Consider the following 17825-nt stretch of genomic DNA (forward strand, 5'->3'; position numbering starts at 1 on the left):
CCCTCTCTCTCTCTCTCTCTCTCTCTCTCTCTCTCTCTCTCTCTCTCACACACACACACACACACACACACACAACAGAGACAAGAAACACCCTCCAAATCAACTAAATATAGCTGGGTGTGTAAAGCCAGCACTCAGGAGACGGAGGCAAGAGGACCATGCGTTGCATTCAGGTGGTCTACACAGCAAGATCCTATCTACCCGCCCCCAAAAGTAAGCAAAAACAGAAGAGAGAGCAAGAAAGTTTGGTGGGTTCTAATGGATAGAGCTAGCCAGAAGAATAGCCCGAGGCAAACGCTTAGACAGCCAAAGGCATGGCCTTGCACGCACATGGAACTCACTTTCGTTCTTCATCTTGTCAAAGTAGGCCAGCTTGGAGGCGGCATGTATGGCGCTGGACGATTGCAGTGTGCCAACTACGGCATCCATGAGCAAGACGTTGGTCAGTGCTTGCTGGACGTACTGCGGGTCCTAGGGCAGAAGCGGGCGTGTGTCAGCCCCGTCCACTCACTGGACGGCGAGTGGGTGAGGAGCTGGGAGTTGGGGGTCTCGTCATCTTTTGCTCGGAGTTACAATAAACCCTGATTGTTGACTCTGGGAGCCAGCGCATTTTCTTCTCTAAACAGGGCAGGCAGGACCTCATGCCTCCTCACCCCTGCCCCAACCACACTAAGACAGCAGCGCTGTGACTGTACCCAGTGACAGGTAGGGGAACAGTCCCGCCATGGGCTTTTGCCTTTGCACAGCTAATCTGCATAGCGGGTGTAGAACCAAAAGGCTGGGCCAGAGATCATGGAACACAGAACCTTAGGGAGATCAGAGTCCACTCCCAATCAGTGACAGGAATAACCCATCACAAGTGGGGGCCCCACCCACGCCACCAGCCAGCCCGTTCCTTCTAAGACATTTCTGGTGACTAGTGGGGCTACAAGTCTCCACATATCCTTATGACCAGTTCCTCTGTGTGAGTCCTCTGATGATGGCCTTAGTCCATTGTTTTGGTTAGGTTATGTAATTGTTTAAGGCATGGTCTTGCTCTATAGTCCAGGCTGGCCTCAAACTCCAGGCCTTCCTAGCTTAGCCTCCTGAGTACTGGGATAGTGGACACATGCACCCATACCTGGCTTGCTTGACACATGTTTTCTTGGCATTTAGATGATGCACACACCCCTCCCAACCCTCCCCACCATTCACTGGGAAGACACCAGAATGGAGGGTGCACAAAGGGAAACTGAGTCAATGTGGGCTGCAGCCTTCATGGGCTCCTCCTCACTCCAACCTCAAAGGCCACGTGGCTTCAAGTGAGGTCACAGGGCCACAGCAGCTTCTGTGTCCCCTCAGATAGAACTACCCTGCCCAGTGGTGCCAGGCCTGAGCTGCGAGCTCTTGGTGCCCCCTGCAGGACCTGATGCCACCCATGCCCACAGGACCACCCCCACCTCAGACCTTGTGGTCGTCTGCCAGCTTCTTCCCGGCCCACATCTCCTTCACCATCAGGTGCCACAGGTCACATTCGGACTTCAGGTTAGCCTCGAAGACTTCCTTCTTGGCCACCGTCTTGATCTTTAAGGTGGGTATCTTCAGGAGGAGAAAGGCCACTGTGGTGTTTTTGACTTCCTGCGGGAGGACAGAGAAGCCTGGGTTGGTAGCAGGAGGGAAGGAGCAGCCTCAAGGCATGGAGGGCAAGTTTGGCCATGATGTTGGGCAAGTTTGGCCATGATGTTGGGCATGTGGGCACCTTACAGCCCTTTGCTTTCCCAGAAGAATTCTGGAGTGAGCCAGCGGCGCAGACAGGGACGTCAGCTGCAGGCCTTGTGGGCATCCCAGTGGTCACTGGTCTTGACCCTTCTTCCTGCTGTGACCTCAGTAGCTGAGAACATGACACCCCCGCCCCACCTCTCCTAGGCCTCGAGTGTGGGATGGTAATTGTTAAATATAAGGTACGAAATAAGACCGGCAGGGTCCCAGTTCAGACCTGGGTTTTTTTTTTTCTTGCCTTTTTTGTTTCTTTGTTTTTGTTGGTGGTAGTTTGGTTTGGTTTTTTTGAGGCAGAGTTTCTCCGACCTGGAACTCGCTCTGTAGACCAGACTGGTCTTGAACTCAGGAATCTGCCTGCCTCACCTCAAGAACCCTGGGATTAAAGGTGTGCACTGCCACCACCCAACTCTTTTTTTTTTTTTTTTTTTTTTTGAGACAGGGTCTCACTCTGTTACCCACACTAGCCTAGAACTTGCGGAACTCCTGCCTCTGAGTCCTGAGTGCTGGGATTAATGACACACACGACTACACCTGACTCAGACCTCCTCCTCTGGAGTAATGTAACGTGGCCAGGCATGGTAGTATATGCCTTTCATCCCAGTACTCCAAGGCAGAGCCAGGTAGTTCTCTGTGAGCACTACATAGTTCAGGACAGCCAAGGTTACACAGAGAGACCTGCTCTCAAAACCAACCAACCAGGTTGTAGAGATGACTCAGAGGTTAAGAGCACTTAACTTCCAGAGGTCTTGAGTTCAATTTCCAGCAACCACATGGTGGTTCTGGTGCCTTCTTCTGGTGTGCAGGCAAACATGCAGGCAGTACACTGTGATGTAATAAACAAATCTTAAAAAAAAAGGCTGGGCAGTGGTGGCACACTCCTTTAATCCCAGCACTCAGGAGACAGAGGCAGGCAGATCTTTGTGGGTTCAAGGCCAGCGAGTTCTAGGACAGGCTCTAAAGCTATACAGAGAAACCCTGCCTCAGAAAACAAACAAACAAATAAAATAAAATGTGCCCAGGTGTGTGGTAGAATATGCCTATAATCCCAACATTCAGGTGGCTGAAACAGGAAGATTGCAAGTTCATAGTCAGCCTTGCTACATAGCAAGACCCTATCTCAAAAAGCAAATAAACTATGAAAACTATTAAGAAGCATGTGCCCAGAAACCCCAGTAGGCACTGTGGGACACACCATGGGGACAGCAGGGACTGGGAAACAGCGGCTACCAGTGGTCAGCATGTAGCCGTCTCGCTGAGAGGAATTCATTCCTAACCTCCCGTCTTTGGGAGATAGTCATAGCCAGCCTTACCTTGCACCTCTATACATGGTCACTGCAGTGGGATGGGGTGAGGAAATACCGCCCCAGGGGCACCACCTCACCCTAACCTGAGAGCTGGTCAAGCTGGGGTACAGGAACGCACACGGTGCTGAAGGTAACCGGGGGCACACAGCCTGGGGAATGGCTGCATCCTGTGCCTGGCATCATGCCAGCCTCACCTCTATGTTCCTGAAAGTGGCGATCTCCACGTAGCCCGGCCGCCCCTCGGGGAGCAGGAACAGGCGTTTCTGGGTCATGGCGATCTTGCCAACGCCGCGGTTGGTCTTCACGGAGCTCGACAGCTTGTACACGCATTCGTTCTTATCCAGATGGTCCATCAGCAGTGCAGGCAGGCTGACCTCTTGTGCCTCTGCTTCTGTCTCCTTCCAGCAGGTGTAGAAGTCTCTGAATGTTTCAGGGTCAATCTGTTTTTCGTGTCCTGGGTTTAACAAGAGAGAGTTCATTGGGCCTCATGCCTCAAGCATGCACTACCCAAGTCAGGCAGCAGGCGGCATCAGTGCCCAGGACTCTGAAGCCTTAGGTAGAGGCCATCTGTCCTTCTAGCCCACAGAGGGATGGCCATCTGACCTACCACAGGTAGCCACAGTAACTGCAACAAGAACACTTTTTTTGAGACAGAGTTGTTCTGTTTCTGAGGCTGGTCTGGAACTCACTGGGCACCCGTACTGCTCCTGCCGTCTTTCTCCACATGCTGAGATTCTAGGCACGCTTTGCTATGCCTGGCATATAAGGCGCTTTCTTCTGGGGTTCAGCTGTTGCCCACACTTACCTTCTGAGACCTGCTGGCTCAAGCTCTTCACTCTCCCCATTTCCCTTGGCCATGTCCTGCCTGGCTCAAGTGTCCAGAGCCTGTTGCTCTGTGCCCTCTACTGTGCCTCGGGCCCTCCGTCCTGCACAGACCGCGCTCCTCACTTGCTGCGTTGCCTCCCCAGCTGCTGGGCTGCTTTCCTCGGCCCCCACAGTTGCTTCAAATGGACCTTCCTGCTCCTCACCCAGACATTTCCATTGTAGCAGAACTCTCATTCCCTGAGACTGTCCCCTCTTTCCTTTCACACCCCATTCTCCAGCCATAGCAAGCACTGCCCCCAAGCAGGCCATGCGGTTATGTGCCTCTGTACAGACTCATCCTAACTGTCACACCAGAACACCCTGCCCCTCCCCTCAACACGCAGGTGAACAGCCCCACGCAGCCTGCCCTAACAATGCAGGGGACAGCCCCATGCAGCCTGCCCTAACAATGCAGGGGACAGCCCCATGCAGCATTCTCTAACACTGCAGGGAACACCCCCATGCAGCCACCTTCTCTGACACCGCAGGGAACACCCCCATGCAACCTTCTCTAACACCGCAGGGAACACCCCCATATAGCCTGTCCTAACATGCTGGCTGCACACCTACCGACTGTGCACATACCTCCCTCAGGACACCAGTATAACCACCAGCACACAGCAACACTGACCCTCCACGGTACAAAGAGGACACCCTTATAGCCACAGCCTATGGCAGCCACGCTCACCAGGCTTGTATACAAACTAGGAAGCTGAAGTAGGAATTACAAACCCTGCCTGCTGGCAGCTGGTCCCTGCTTATGTAGAACCCGTGTCTCCCTGTGCCCAGGCTTCAGAGGCCCAGGTCTGAGGTGGACCAAGTCCCATTGGGTCCACATCACCATTCCCAGGTGTTAGCGGTGTCACGGTGACAACTGTCTGGTACATCTGTTTTGCTGTCACAGTGTGGCGGGTGAGCACACAGCCGTGTGTAAGGGGACACCTGTGTGCAGGCTGTAGAGGATGGGAAAGGTTCCAGGGGAAATTTCCAAATAACGAGGACAGCTGAGGCGCAGGCAGGAAGGAGGCCCAACAGGAAGGTCTGTCACCAGGCTGTAAGGCAACCCCGAACATTCTCATGGGGATCTCCACCAGGTGGCGCCATTCTCAAGCTCTCCTGAGTTATCTCTCAAGGTAGGTAAATAATACGTATTTTAAATTCTTTTCTCTCTTCTTTTGCAGAGCTTGAGGGTTGAATCCAGGACCTTGTCCATGCTAGGCAAGTCGGCAAGTCTTCCACTGAGCTACACCCCAAACCCCACGTAAGCTTTGAATTCACTGGAAAAATAATTTCACGTGGGGTGGAGGTACAGTAGCCATCTGTATAATGTGTAACACAAAGAGACTGAAGAAGACAAACAACAGAGAATGGGGTGACCACATGCGTAGGACAAGCCTCTGAAGTCTCCTGCACTGGGCAGGGAGTTCAGTGAGGTGGTTGACAGTTTGACAGTCATCCCCCTGCCCCATAAAACTGTGACCCAGAGTCCTCCACCTTACAGACACTGAGTTCTGCTGCCTGCTGGGGCCCAGGCTTCAGACCGACTGAGCTTAGCTCATAAGCACATGTCACTCCCATCAGACATCATGTAAGAAAGGCTTTCGGGGGACTGGAGAGATGGCTCAGAGGTTAAGAGCAGCCAGTGCTCAGTGCTCAGAGGTCCTGAGCCATCAGAGGTCCTGAGTTCAAGTCCCAGCAACCACACGATGGTTCACAGCCATCAATGGTGAGATCTGGTGCCCTCTTCTGGCATTCAGGCATACATGAAGGCAGAATGTTTTATGCAAAATAAATAAATCATATATATATATGGCTCTCAGTCACATAGGGTACAGGGAAGAGCCCAGAAAACAGAACGGGAGAAGAGGCAGGAGTGGCAGGCCACAGCACCGCTTGAGAGAGTGACAGAGCCAGGCATCCTTCATGCGCATCCTTTGGGACAGACCCTCTGAGCACCCAGCAGGGCCTGTGCAGCCAGCACCTGAAATGTCCTCGTACAGGCACGTGGCCCATCCTTGAAGGCGAGGGGCTCATGTGCTCTGGACATGCTGAGTAGGAGCAGCAAGACTAAAGACACCCCAGGAGAGGGAAAGCAGACTTCTCGCGCTTACAGCCAGCACCCCAGCTAGCGATGGATACCACCCTGCCGGGACTACAGCAGGACCCGACTACAAGCTATGGTGCCTCCCTCACTGCGCACACACCCACAGCCGCTGTGCACACACGTGGACACCCACACACTCCGCTGTCCTCAGGTGCACGACAGTCCCACCCACAGGCAGAATGCTCATTCCCCGCCTCCAACCTCTCACAAGTGTGCCGCTGTGATGTGCCCTCTTGCCAGCGGCTCACGTCAACACACTAACGAAGGTGAGAATGGAAATGATGGTTTTAAATACAGTCTCAACGGTACTCTTTTGTGGGTCACCGGGCAAGCTCTCTACCGAGCTACGCTCCAGCCCTCGGGCGTACTCTTAGATCTCACACATTCACTTTAAGATAGGAACATTCAGCTTTGCAAAAATTTTGTCTTTCAGCACAGCCACTTGACCGGAATACATATATAGTCACAGCAGTGACAACGGGGTCCTGTCCCCTCCTGGGGCACTTCTCTACCTAAGAAGCCATGTAAGGTGAAGGCCAATGACAGTCCTTCATCGGCCAGCTCCACAACTATAGATCAGATGCTCACTTCCCAGGCTCTCTGGAAGCTAGGTAGTGATGTCACACACTGCCACTTGCGGACAGAGAAAAAAGGCCTTAAAAGAGATGCGGGCTCTCTTCCTTCACTAGGGTCTACCAGCCATTGAGTAACTAGGTGACCAGATCGGACCAGGGCTGTGAAGGCGACAGAGGCGCCACCAGGCATGCTCAGCGTGCTGCCGGGTGAGAAGAATAACCCTATAGATCGGAATCCCTTTATTTCAGGCCACAGCTGTACAGGGGGCTCTTGGGGTGTTCACATCCTCATGAGGTCACACGGCGGCAGGAGGAAAAGCACACCCACAGCGCCTTCAGAGTCTTTCTGTGGATGCCTTGTCTCCCTTCACACACTAGCACACCATAGCTGTCTGCAGCCCCGGACTCCCAAGCAGTGCAGGCTACCCCACAGAAGGCTACTGCACCTGGCCAGTGACAGGTGGCCCGCCATCTCCATCTCCCCCCAAACAGCCATGTATCAAGCTGTGTGCATCAAGTCTCTTCTATAAGTGACAGTGTTAACACAAACTGGTGCACTCCCCTGTGTGCTCTTAAGATCTTTCAGGGTTGTGCGCCCAACACCATAGAATTTCAAGTTCACTGCTTGAGAAACAAGAAAAACACCCGCCTGCCGGGTGCGGTGGAGCACGTCTTCAATCCCAGCCTTTGGGAGGCAGAGGCAGGTGGATCTCTGTGAGTTTGAGGTAAGCTGTTCTACAGAGGGAGTTCCAGGACAGCCAGTGGAAGGCTACACAGTGAAATGCCATCTCGAAAAACAAACAACAAACAAAAATCTGCACATGCTCAGTAGAAAGCACATGCTCCAAATATTTTTTTAGCTGCAGTTGGTGGGATCTGTGGCGGCAGCACGTGTGGATGGGCTGACGGGACTGGTCTGGCCAGCAGAGAGCAGGGAATTCAAGAGCTTCAGCAGCTGGGAAGCGCACACAGGTTCAAGCCTTCCTGTGGCAGTTCATGGTCAGCCCGTTCATGTTCTCTGCAGTGCTCACAGCATGGCCAGGGGTGACACCTGGTGTGCCCGCTCTGGCAGTGCCTACCCTGGCAGCACCCGCCCTGGCAAGGCAAAGATGTCCGGAACACAAGAAGCCCACACAAGTCAACAGCGGAGAGAGAGAGAGCTGTCCCAACATAAAACTCAGGCAAAGGCTGAGATTATGGCAAACAGGAAGAAGCCAGCATGAGGACAGACAGTTGAGGTCACCAGCTGGGCAGTGCTAGCTCACATTAGACAGGAAGATCATTGTGACAATGAGGCTCATACTGCCAGGCAGTGGGCAGCAGAGCTCACAGGTGGGGCAGCACACAGTTGGGATGCTGACACTTGGCCCAAGCAAGCTTCTAGCTCTCAGCAGAGGAACCAACCCACACATACTCTCTTAGGGACAGATGTCAGGGCCCTCCCTTTCAGTGTCTGGAAAGGCGAAGTCACTGGACACCTCTCAGTTACAAGATGACAGATGAAGTTGGGCAGTGGTGGCGCACGCCTTTAATCCCAGCACTCGGGAGGCAGAGACAGGCGGATCTCTGTGAGTTCGAGGCCAGCCTAGTCTACAGAGTGAGCTCCAGGACAGGCTCCAAAGCCACAGAGAAACCCTGTCTCAAAAAACAAACAAAAAACAAACAAACAAACAACAATAACAAAAAGATGACTGATGACCTACGCTCCCTCCAGCATGGCCAGTAGACAGAACAGACACACGTCAGTACAGCTAAAATGGATCAGTGAGAAATAGGATTTCAGACTTCCACAGATGGCGGGACACAGTCCGTGAGTGTAAAACATCACCTGTGTGCTGTTGGGAGACATCTTGCCATCAGGGATTTTGAGTGAAAGAGAAAGCAGAGCCTGGGTTGGGGACAGTGCTTCACTGGGGACACAGCACAGCCAAACCCAAAAAAAAAAAAAAAAAAAAAAAAAACATGGGCCTTGTAGTAAAAGGTACCAAGACCTTCTTAATCAGGTGGGCTGCCCTGGCACCTGGCACACTGCCCCTCTCTCTCTGTCTCTCTGTCTCTGTGTGCGTGTGTGTGTTTGTATGAGAATTCTGAGGCACAGCTGTGCAACCACTGCACAGCCACTGGGTCAGATGCAACTGCAGAGACAGCCAGCCTCACGTAGACCTCAGCCATGCTGTACCGTACGTCACCTGCAGCTCTGGGTCAGAACATGTGTGCACTTTGTGCTGTGTACGCCATCATGTCACAAAACACCAGCAAAAGTTGCCCAAAACACTGAGACTGACCACTGTCTTTAACATACGAGGGTTTGTGCTCTTGCCGACACCCACTGGTTAACTGCAGAAAACGGAGACTTCTCCTATCTTCTCACTGCCGTCACTCACGTGGAAACAGCAAGCTAGCGGGTCTTTGCACTGCGTTGTCTTAGAATAGCTTACTCTAAAACTGCTTTTCTGAGCTGGAGCTGCTGATTTGAGTTTCGTTTAGAAAGTCATTAAGTGAATCTTGACTTGGGATTAGAATAGAACTTCAAATAATTTCTGAAACAAACCTAAAAATACGTCTACCATTTTTTTTTTACTAAGTACTTATGCGAAGCAGGATTCTAAACACTGAGGATTACAAAATCAGAATATCAACTTTAAAAGACACCAAAGATGGGTTGTGCCTTGCAGAATCAAACACTCAGTCAAGATTTTACAAGATTTAATTTTTTTCTTTTAAGACAGGATCTGTCTCTATATAGTCCAGACTGACTTAGAACTCACTCTGTTGTTGAGGCTGGCCTTGAACTCATAGTTCCTCCTACCTCAGTTTCCCAAGGGCCAAGGCTGCAGGCATGAGCCATAATTCTCATCTTCAAGATTTAATTCTTGGCCAGGCATATGGTATATTCCTTTAACCCTTGTACTTGGGAGACAGAAACAGGTGGTTCTTTGTGAGTTTGAGGTCAGCCTGGTCTACATAGTGAGTTCCAGGACAGCCAGGACATAGCAAGACCCTGATTCAAAAAACAAAAACAGCTGGACGGTGATGGCGCACACCTTTAATCCCAGCACTCGGGAGGCAGAAGCAGGCGGATCTCAGTGAGTTTGAGGACAGCCTGGGCTACAGAGCGAGTTCCAGGACAGCAAAGGCTACACAGAGAAACCCTGTCTTGAAAAACCAATTTAAAAAAAAAAAAGTATATTCATCTCATTAATTTGGAAGTTTTTTTTTTTTAAATAAAGATTTTGAGATACCCCAGGCTGTTCTCAAGGTCATTATATAAGCAAGGATAACTCTGAACCTCTGATTGTACGTACCATCTCCCCATCTCTGGGGCTGGGGTAACAGGTGTAAGCCACCATGCCTGATTATTCTAGGCACCGGGGTTCAAGCCTGCTAGGCAGGCACTCTGCCAACTGAGCCACATCCCCGCCCTGCTTTTGTCTTTAATCAATGTTAATATTATATTGTATACAACATAATCATATTAAAACGTATTTCTTTATGACTAATTGCCAACAAGTGTTTGTTCGCACACTTGGTTTATATTCCTAAACACCTGCGTCTCATGGAAGATGCTTCAGTGGAAGTGACCATGAGTGCAAGTTCAAGAAGCCTTGGCTTGAGGCTGGAGAGATGGCTTAGTGGTTAAATGCACTGACTGCTCTTCCAGAGGACTCGGGTTCAATTCCCAGCACCCACATGGGAGCTCACAACTGTCTGCAACCCCAGGTCCAGGGGTCCAACACCCATAGCATAACACCAATGCATATTAAATAAATAAATAAATAAATAAATAGCCTTGGCTTATGGGGCAGTGACAAGGGAAAAAAAGCTGTCTGTGTTCAGTGCAGACACAGCTCTTTTTTTATCTTTTTGATCTTTAGTGGATCGAATTGTAGCTAGAGACCCTAAGACCCGGAGGGCAGCGGAACAGCTGTGGGGTCCTCTTACCCATAGTCAGTGCGTCAAACAGGCGATGGATGATAACGGTGTCTTTCACGATCCCCGACTCCTGGACCCGCTTCACAAAGTCGTTCAGCTGCATGTGCTTCTTGGGCAGTTCGAAGTTCTTCACGGCGTCATCTGCTTTGGGGGCCTCGCCCGGCTTGTCCAGGACCTCCGTGATGAGCCGCCTCAACTCGGGAGTCCGCTCAGCCTGGGCCCACTCGGAGGCAGACATGGACTCCACCATGCTCTTAACAAGGTCGGCTGGGAAGATCCCTATGTCGGTCTTGTACAGGTTCTGGAAATCCAAGAGGGCGCTCAGCAGCTGCCCCTGCCTTGCGTGGATAAGGCCCCGCAGGTAGAAGTACCTGGCCAGAAGCAGAGAGTCACCAGGGCCCAGCAGGCCCATGGCCTTGCTCAGGAGAGCAGTGAGGTCTGTGTAGTAGGTCTGAACACACTGGCTCAGCAGCGGGAAGTGGATCTCGGGGATCTTGAATGTATATGTTGACTTCGGGGTCACTTTGAGAACTGGAAAAGAAAATCAAAGGGAAAATGCATGTAATTATTTAACATGGTCCTGGAAAAGGCAGAGGGGTTCCTATGGTGTCACTGTGTGCTTTGGACATAACCCATGTGCTTCTTTCAAGACTTTTCCCCCATACCCTTGGGGTGAAGAAGAAGAACCCATTTTGTTCTCAGAGTAACAATTATTCTCCTTGGGACAATTAGGTCTGCAAAACTATGAATATTATGTGAAAATGCTGGGACTGGGCTCTGAAGATGAAGCAAATAACCTAAGCCAAGTTATATCTGCCACGCAGGGCTCAGCCTTTGCAAGCGTTTGTCCCTTGAACAGTGGCTCTGGGCAGCGGTAGTATGGGGCCCCCGCCGCAGGGATGCAGCTGGTGAGGACTGAGGAGAACCGAGCTCCTAAGTGCCACAGGCAGAAATCAAACCAGTTCCCTCCAAAGCCTGCTGGAGACTAAACACTGATCAGGAAGCTCCTCCCCTCCTGGGGGCTCCCTGAGGACAAGAGACCAGAGGCTGCAGGACACACCGAGGTTGGAGGTGGTGCCCCAGCTATGGAAGCTGGAGGAGGGTGGGCCTGTGATGTGCAGGGGTGGGGGTGGGTAGGGCATCCTCCAGATGAGGACCGAAAAGGGAGGCTGTGTCCCAGAGTGAGTGTGCACACACCTGCCACGCCCAGGGAAGACATTGCAGGCTCAGAAATGGAACTGGTCTGCTTGGGCTCACACAGCCAGGAAGTTGCTACAGAAGGGCTCACAGCTCCTAAAACTCTGGGTTTTCATTTGCATACTGTCTCTGCAGACAGAAACTCTCTGGGGACTCAGCTTCCTGGATCTGGCTGCAGCCTGAGAGAGGGACAGCAGCTGTCAAAGGGCCTGGCCCCGCAACCGTTTCTCCCACCCATTAAGGACTCGGTGGGGCTTAGAGTACCAGTAAATGATACAACACAGAACAGGGTGTGCCTCGGGGAAGTTTACAGAAATGCAACGTAGCTTGTAAATATCTACCTGCATCCTTTAGGAAGAGACTGGTACCGAGACAGGGGCATCCTATTACACATCTGCAAATATAGACATGTCCTGTATGTATAACATACAAACGTGTGCATGTGTGTGCGTATATACACACACAAATGAGGGGGGCATGGACACAAAATAATCTTTTCAAAAAATAGTTCACATAAGCCAGGCAGTGATGGTGGTGGTGCACGCCTTTAATCCTGGCACTCAGGAGGCAGAGGCAGGCGGATCTCTGTGAGTTCAGGGCCAGCCTGGTCTACAAGAGCTAGTTCCAGGACAGCTAGGATTGTTACACAGAGAAACCCTATCTCAGAAAAAAAAAAAGGAAAAGAAAAGATTCTTTTTTTTTTCTTTCTATTTTTATGGAGGCAGAATTTCAGGAGTCTCACAATGAGTACACTCACATAGGGTAGCCGGAAATCCAGGAGGCTGGCTCCAAACTCAAAAGCACCAATCCTGCCCCAGCCTCCCGAGTTGTTAGGATTACAGGTGTTCACTACCACACCTGGCCAAAATAGTTTAAGATTTTAAGCATATTCCTTCCCTCTGAACCACCTACGATCTACTGACTGCAGTGTTGGGAGAGTACATGCAGGAGGGTAGTAGTGGTCTCGCCTGGACTGCTGCTTTTACAGCTTGAGGTGTCCATTATCCGAAGCGACGAGTTCCTGGGTGGCAGCTCGGGCAGGGAGATCTCCTGCAGGTTGGGCATGCTGACCACCATGCGCCTGTGGGTGATGTGCAGGGGCGAAGCCTTCCTGGAGGCCATCTTCTCCACGGTGGGTCTCCTTGGACTGATGAGCATCCTGTCTATCCTAGGGAACAGCAAAAGTTCACTTCGTGGGCACAAAGATGAAAAGTGTGAGCCTCCGAGGCCACCACACCCAGAGTGACAGGCAAGGGGACAGAGCCACGCACAGGGGGAGAACCTGTCACTAAGTGCAGCCTCAAGCAGCTCAGGGGAAAGAACAGAGGGTCTCGGAGAGCCCACGATCCCAGAGATGGACAGGGCTGATACCTGCATAAAATCAGGAAAAGGCAGGGAAAAAAAAAAAAAAAAACAGGCTTTTTGAGTGGGGAAGCATGGGAAAAAATGAAGCTGGACAGAGATCAGGGTGTGGTACAGGATGCTAGGCCAGGCACACAAAAGCCGCCCCCATCAAACAGGGACACACAGAGGCAGCTGCACATTTAAAGGCTCTCGGTGAATTAACTGTTCAATATCCTGCCAAACTGATCACTTGCATGTCCTAATAGAGCTGTGACACATGAGCCCTCAGTCCCCAGAAAGCCGTGTACACGGGACACAGTGAGGCACCTGTCCTCCTCAGACTGGGTGTCAAGGTCCATCCGGGCAAAGGCGTCCATCCTGCCGTTGAGCCGGGCCTTCAGAAAGGAGTGGAACATGTAGGTGTCCAAAACCTGCATGCGAGCGAGAGAAGCTGTCAGACTGTGCTCGTGGTCCTCTGGCCTCCATCCAGAGCCTGCGGCCGCCCCGCTGAGAAATGGCCTCTCCTGTGCCGGTTCTAGGAAAGAGCCTGTGAAGACAGGGAGCCTCACACTTGCTTCTTTTTAAACTGCATTATTTTAAATTATGCGTCTATGGGTATGTGCACATGAGTGTAGGTGCCGGCAGAGGCCAGAGCGGTCAGATCCCCCTGGATCCGAGATTATGGTGTGAGTCACGCAAGGAGGGTATTGAGAGCCGCACCCACTAGAAAGCAGTATGCACGCTTAACCACTGAGGTATCTCTCCAGGCCCACAACGGGTTCTTAAGTACTTGGAGGTTCGTTCCTCACCGGCACATGGAAAAACAAAAGCTAAAAAGCCCAGGCCACCCGGCCACTACAACAGCTGCCCCTGTAGTGTATGTGACCCTGGCCCCAGGGACCTCTGGACATTCCACAGCACACAGGCTGTCTCAGCCAGGTCAGGAACCAGACAGCCCCAAGGTCCTGACTCCACAGGGGACTCCATAGCACTGCGGCTGTTTCTACCCAAATGTATGAGTGTGCCATCTGGCAAGGAAATTCTCGGACTACAGGCAACCCCCAACATAGGCAGGAAAAGGAGGTAAAAGGTGCCCAGATCTACCGGGAGGATGGAGATCCAGAAAGATCCACACCAGGAACTCAAAGTCAAAACAGTGTAGGAAGATGCAGGAAAGAAATAGACCATGTAAAAAGATGGACAGCAGCATTCTGTGAATAACTAGAGTTAGTATGGATGGGCTTGACCCAGAGGGGCAGGACCACAAACTGACCTGGATCACTATAAGAGAGCAGAGGACACCAAGAGGGTCACAGGGCAGAAAAGGGGCGGAGAGACACACCAGAGTCATGTGGGAGTCACACCATACATGTGAATGGTGTAACCTAGACCCTGGAGACGGACGACTCTTCCCACCTCAAAGGTGTCTTCACAAACCCACAGGGGCTCCACAGGGATGCCGACCAGATCAAAGCCCTGCATGTTTTGTATGATGAACAGTCATTAAGGGATGGGCAGAAACAGTGGGTTTGCCAGGTGGTGATGGTGCACGTCTTTAATCCCAGCAGTTGGGAGGCAGAGGCAGGCAGATCTCTGTGAGTTTGAGGCCAGCTTGAACCTCAGAGGTAGTTCCAGGACAGCTAGGGCAGTTACAAAGAGAAACTCTGTCTCGGGGGGGGGGGGGGGGGGGGGGAGNGAGAGAGAGAGAGAGAGAGAGAGAGAGAGAGAGAGAGAGAGAGAGAGAGATATCCACCCCAACTCTAGAATAATGTTGAGGAAGCTGCTGAGACACAGCTCAGGTCAGTCCCGGAGAGAAAAAAGGACCAGGAGTGTGTCAATGGGAGATGGGCAAGCTCTCCTCACAGACAGAGCAGAGGCTGCAAGGCCAGAGGATGGTGGCAGGGAAAGGGGACTGATGCTCTGATTGAGGTCATGGTCACCCACGTCTGCACATGTGCCACAGTCCACCAAACTCATATGCCTCTAACTGTCTCTTATTTAAAATAGACCATACTCCAAAGCTAATTTAAAATCGAGGCAGCCAAGGAATGAAAACCAGGCAAAACATTCTTTCTGAAAAAGCAAATACAGTGGATGAGACAGGACGAGATCCCGAAAACGCCTTCCTCGAGTGTAGCGAGCTGCACGAAATCACACCTGATGGAGATGTATAATCAGCTCCTATGGCTAAAGTCTGACTTATGCCTGATCACGCAATGATCATCAGCTGCTTGCATATGTGTGGGCCTATGGGCAGTGCCCACCTGGCAATCCGGGATTGGCAGCCCATGCCTACTTAAGGGCTGGAAGAGGTTTGCCGGGGAGAGAGAGAGAGAGAGAAAGTGAATAAAGTCCTGGAATAAACTGCAGTGAGAAGAGCTCCGGTGTGTCGCGTCATCCTTGCAGGTCAAGAGATGTTTCAACAGAGAAGTGAGTGGGTGGTGCTGCCCGAGCCCCGCCCTCTCACCTGCTTATAAAACTGCTGGTCCCCTGCTGCCCGCGTCTTGAGAAACTCCTCACTGTTGAACACGCGGTGCTCATAATTCAAGTGATTCTTCACTTCCCTAGCAAAGAGAAGGGGGGTCATGTGCTGAACCACAAACGTGCAAAAGCACCCTGTCTTCTAGCAGCAGAATGATGCCGAGAGACTCACCCTTCACAACTTACTGCATCCCCAGAACGACAGCATCAAGATGGACTACGTGATCGCCATCACTTCTCCAACTAGGAGGAAGGCGGGAGACAGTGCTGCCGCCTCCTCCTTGAGCCTCAGCTCTTTACACCAATTAAGACTCAATAGTCAGCTATGGTGCTCGTCAGTTTGAGGGTGGAGGGCATGCAGATGCCGCCAACGCTTCAACTACTAGCCTGTCCTGGACAAGTCCCTCCTCCTCCACTGCATAACCTGTCTCACGTGATAAGTTCGTGGGACTTCAGTTGACAATCTTTCCAAGCCACAGGGACATATAAATAGCCGATGGCCTGCAGGGTGTGGCCAGATGGATGGCCTGGTATCTTCCCACCATTGAGTAAAAATTCATTCATCGAGGGATATAGAGTTTTACAGTCTGGAATCTCATTTGCTGGTTGCTTTGTTTTGGGAGTGGGGAGAATAGTCTCATCTAGCACAAACTGGCCCCAAACCCAGAGGGCGGTCTTGCACTACCGATCTTCCTACCTCTGCCTCCTTCCCAAATTCTGGGGTTACGTACGTGCACTACCACACTCGGCTAGAAGGTATTTTGTTGTTGTTTAAAAAAAAAAATAAAGACACCCATGGGGCTAAAGAGATGGCTCTGAGGTTAAGAGCACTGATTGCTCTTCCAGAGGTCTTTGTTCAATTCCCAGCAACCACATGGTGGCTCATAACCATTCATAATAAGATCTGGTGCCTCTTCTTGCCTGCAAGTATATATGCAGACAGAAAACTGTATACATAATAAATAAATCTTTTTAAAAAATAAAATAAAGATGTGTGACCACCTCAACCATAAAAGATTTGTCTGCAAAGAAGGAAAGAAACATCACAGGATCGCACTTTGAAAAAGGAACAATACAGCCCGTCTCTGACGCACCACCTCGTTAGTTTCCCTAAGTCTGCTTTATGTAGCTGGGCGGTGGTGGCACACACCTTTAATCCCCGCACTTGGGAGGCAGAGGCAGGCGGATCTCTGTGAGTTTGAGGCCAGCCTGGTCTACACAGGGAGTGCCAGGGCTACACAGAGAGACCCTGTCTCGAAAACAACAAAAAATTGCTTTATGTACATGAAGACATTAAAAAAGACAGACTGTTTAAGTTTCAGTTTGGAAACAGCACGGAGAACGCCATGGTTCTGTGTTAATCGTTTCTGAGCAGACACCCCTCCAGAACAGACCAGAGCCTGCCTCAGAGCCTCCTTTGCTAGGGATGCAGGGAGCAAGCAGCTAGAGGGGGAAGGGATGCAGCTGGAAGAAGGGGCTCCAGGTTGTAACAAAAGTCCTAAATGACAGCTCGGCTCCTGTACTGTGTCACATTCAACACACAAACTTTACTACTTAGCTAATGCCAGTCCAGGGCTTAGCTTCAGGAACAGACCCTCCCTTGATGGACCCTAAGCCCTCAGCCAGCACACACAGACACCGACTGGGTCTGCAGGAAGCATCTCCCAGGAAGCCACCTTGCAAACCGTCATCCAAGTGGCCCGTGATGAGAGAGACAGTCAAGGGTGGGAGGATGCTGGGCAGGGTGGGGACTATCTGCTCGGGCCTTGAGGAGAGGCTGGGGAGCGAGCTCAGTGGCCAAGCCCAGACGCCGTGACAAGCTCTGAAATACCTGAAGACGCCAACGAGCAGCTGGAGGGTGATATGCTGGATCTTGCAGTTGAGCGACTGCTGCCAGGCTCGGCGGCGGGCGAGGCCCTCGTTCAAGTCTGTGCTGGAGCTCAGGTGGGCAAGGTGCAAGTCTGGATGCAGCTGGAGGCTCTGGACTCTGGAAAAGAGCAGACCAAGCTGAGTGGCTGGGTGTGACATGAGCAGAAGCCAAGCAGATGGGTACTTGAAGATGCTCTGGTGTCTGTCAACAGTGTGGGGGAGCATTACAAACACAGGACCGGAAAAGTTCATTCACCTCCAAATATCACCACCTGAAGGCCTACCTAAAAGGAGTGGCCCTCCTTCCAGGACACAAGTACTTCCTGTGTCAGGGCTGCCAGGACTGTCAACCACTGCTCCCGGAAGCAGCATCCCCTGGCCAGGCAGGACCAGAAG

The 17825-nt window shown here is 51.6% G+C and overlaps 1 protein-coding gene across 6 annotated transcripts in view; it reads right to left on the reverse strand.

Annotated features, from left to right (window-relative positions):
- The window catches only part of Dennd3 (DENN domain containing 3), a 54112-nt gene that overhangs the window by 12293 nt on the left and 23994 nt on the right, over nt 1-17825 (reverse strand). For all 6 annotated transcript variants that reach the window (XR_007592285.1, XR_007592288.1, XR_007592287.1 and 3 more), the window contains exons 9-16: nt 17392-17547; nt 15547-15643; nt 13407-13510; nt 12704-12903; nt 10548-11069; nt 3257-3516; nt 1447-1617; nt 342-471 (exon numbers count right to left, since the gene is read on the reverse strand). Coding sequence is in view for 1 of the 6 variants with exons in the window: in XM_050145095.1 (XP_050001052.1) it covers nt 342-471; nt 1447-1617; nt 3257-3516; nt 10548-11069; nt 12704-12903; nt 13407-13510; nt 15547-15643; nt 17392-17547 (1640 nt within the window). In the remaining 5 variants the exon portion in view is untranslated. The remainder of the gene's footprint in view (nt 1-341; nt 472-1446; nt 1618-3256; nt 3517-10547; nt 11070-12703; nt 12904-13406; nt 13511-15546; nt 15644-17391; nt 17548-17825) is intronic.

The sequence above is a fragment of the Alexandromys fortis genome, unplaced genomic scaffold, assembly GCF_014885135.2.
Source record: "Alexandromys fortis isolate MF-2015 unplaced genomic scaffold, M_Fortis_MF-2015_v1.1 scaffold_2_1_26212458, whole genome shotgun sequence".
Lineage (NCBI taxonomy): Eukaryota > Metazoa > Chordata > Mammalia > Rodentia > Cricetidae > Alexandromys > Alexandromys fortis.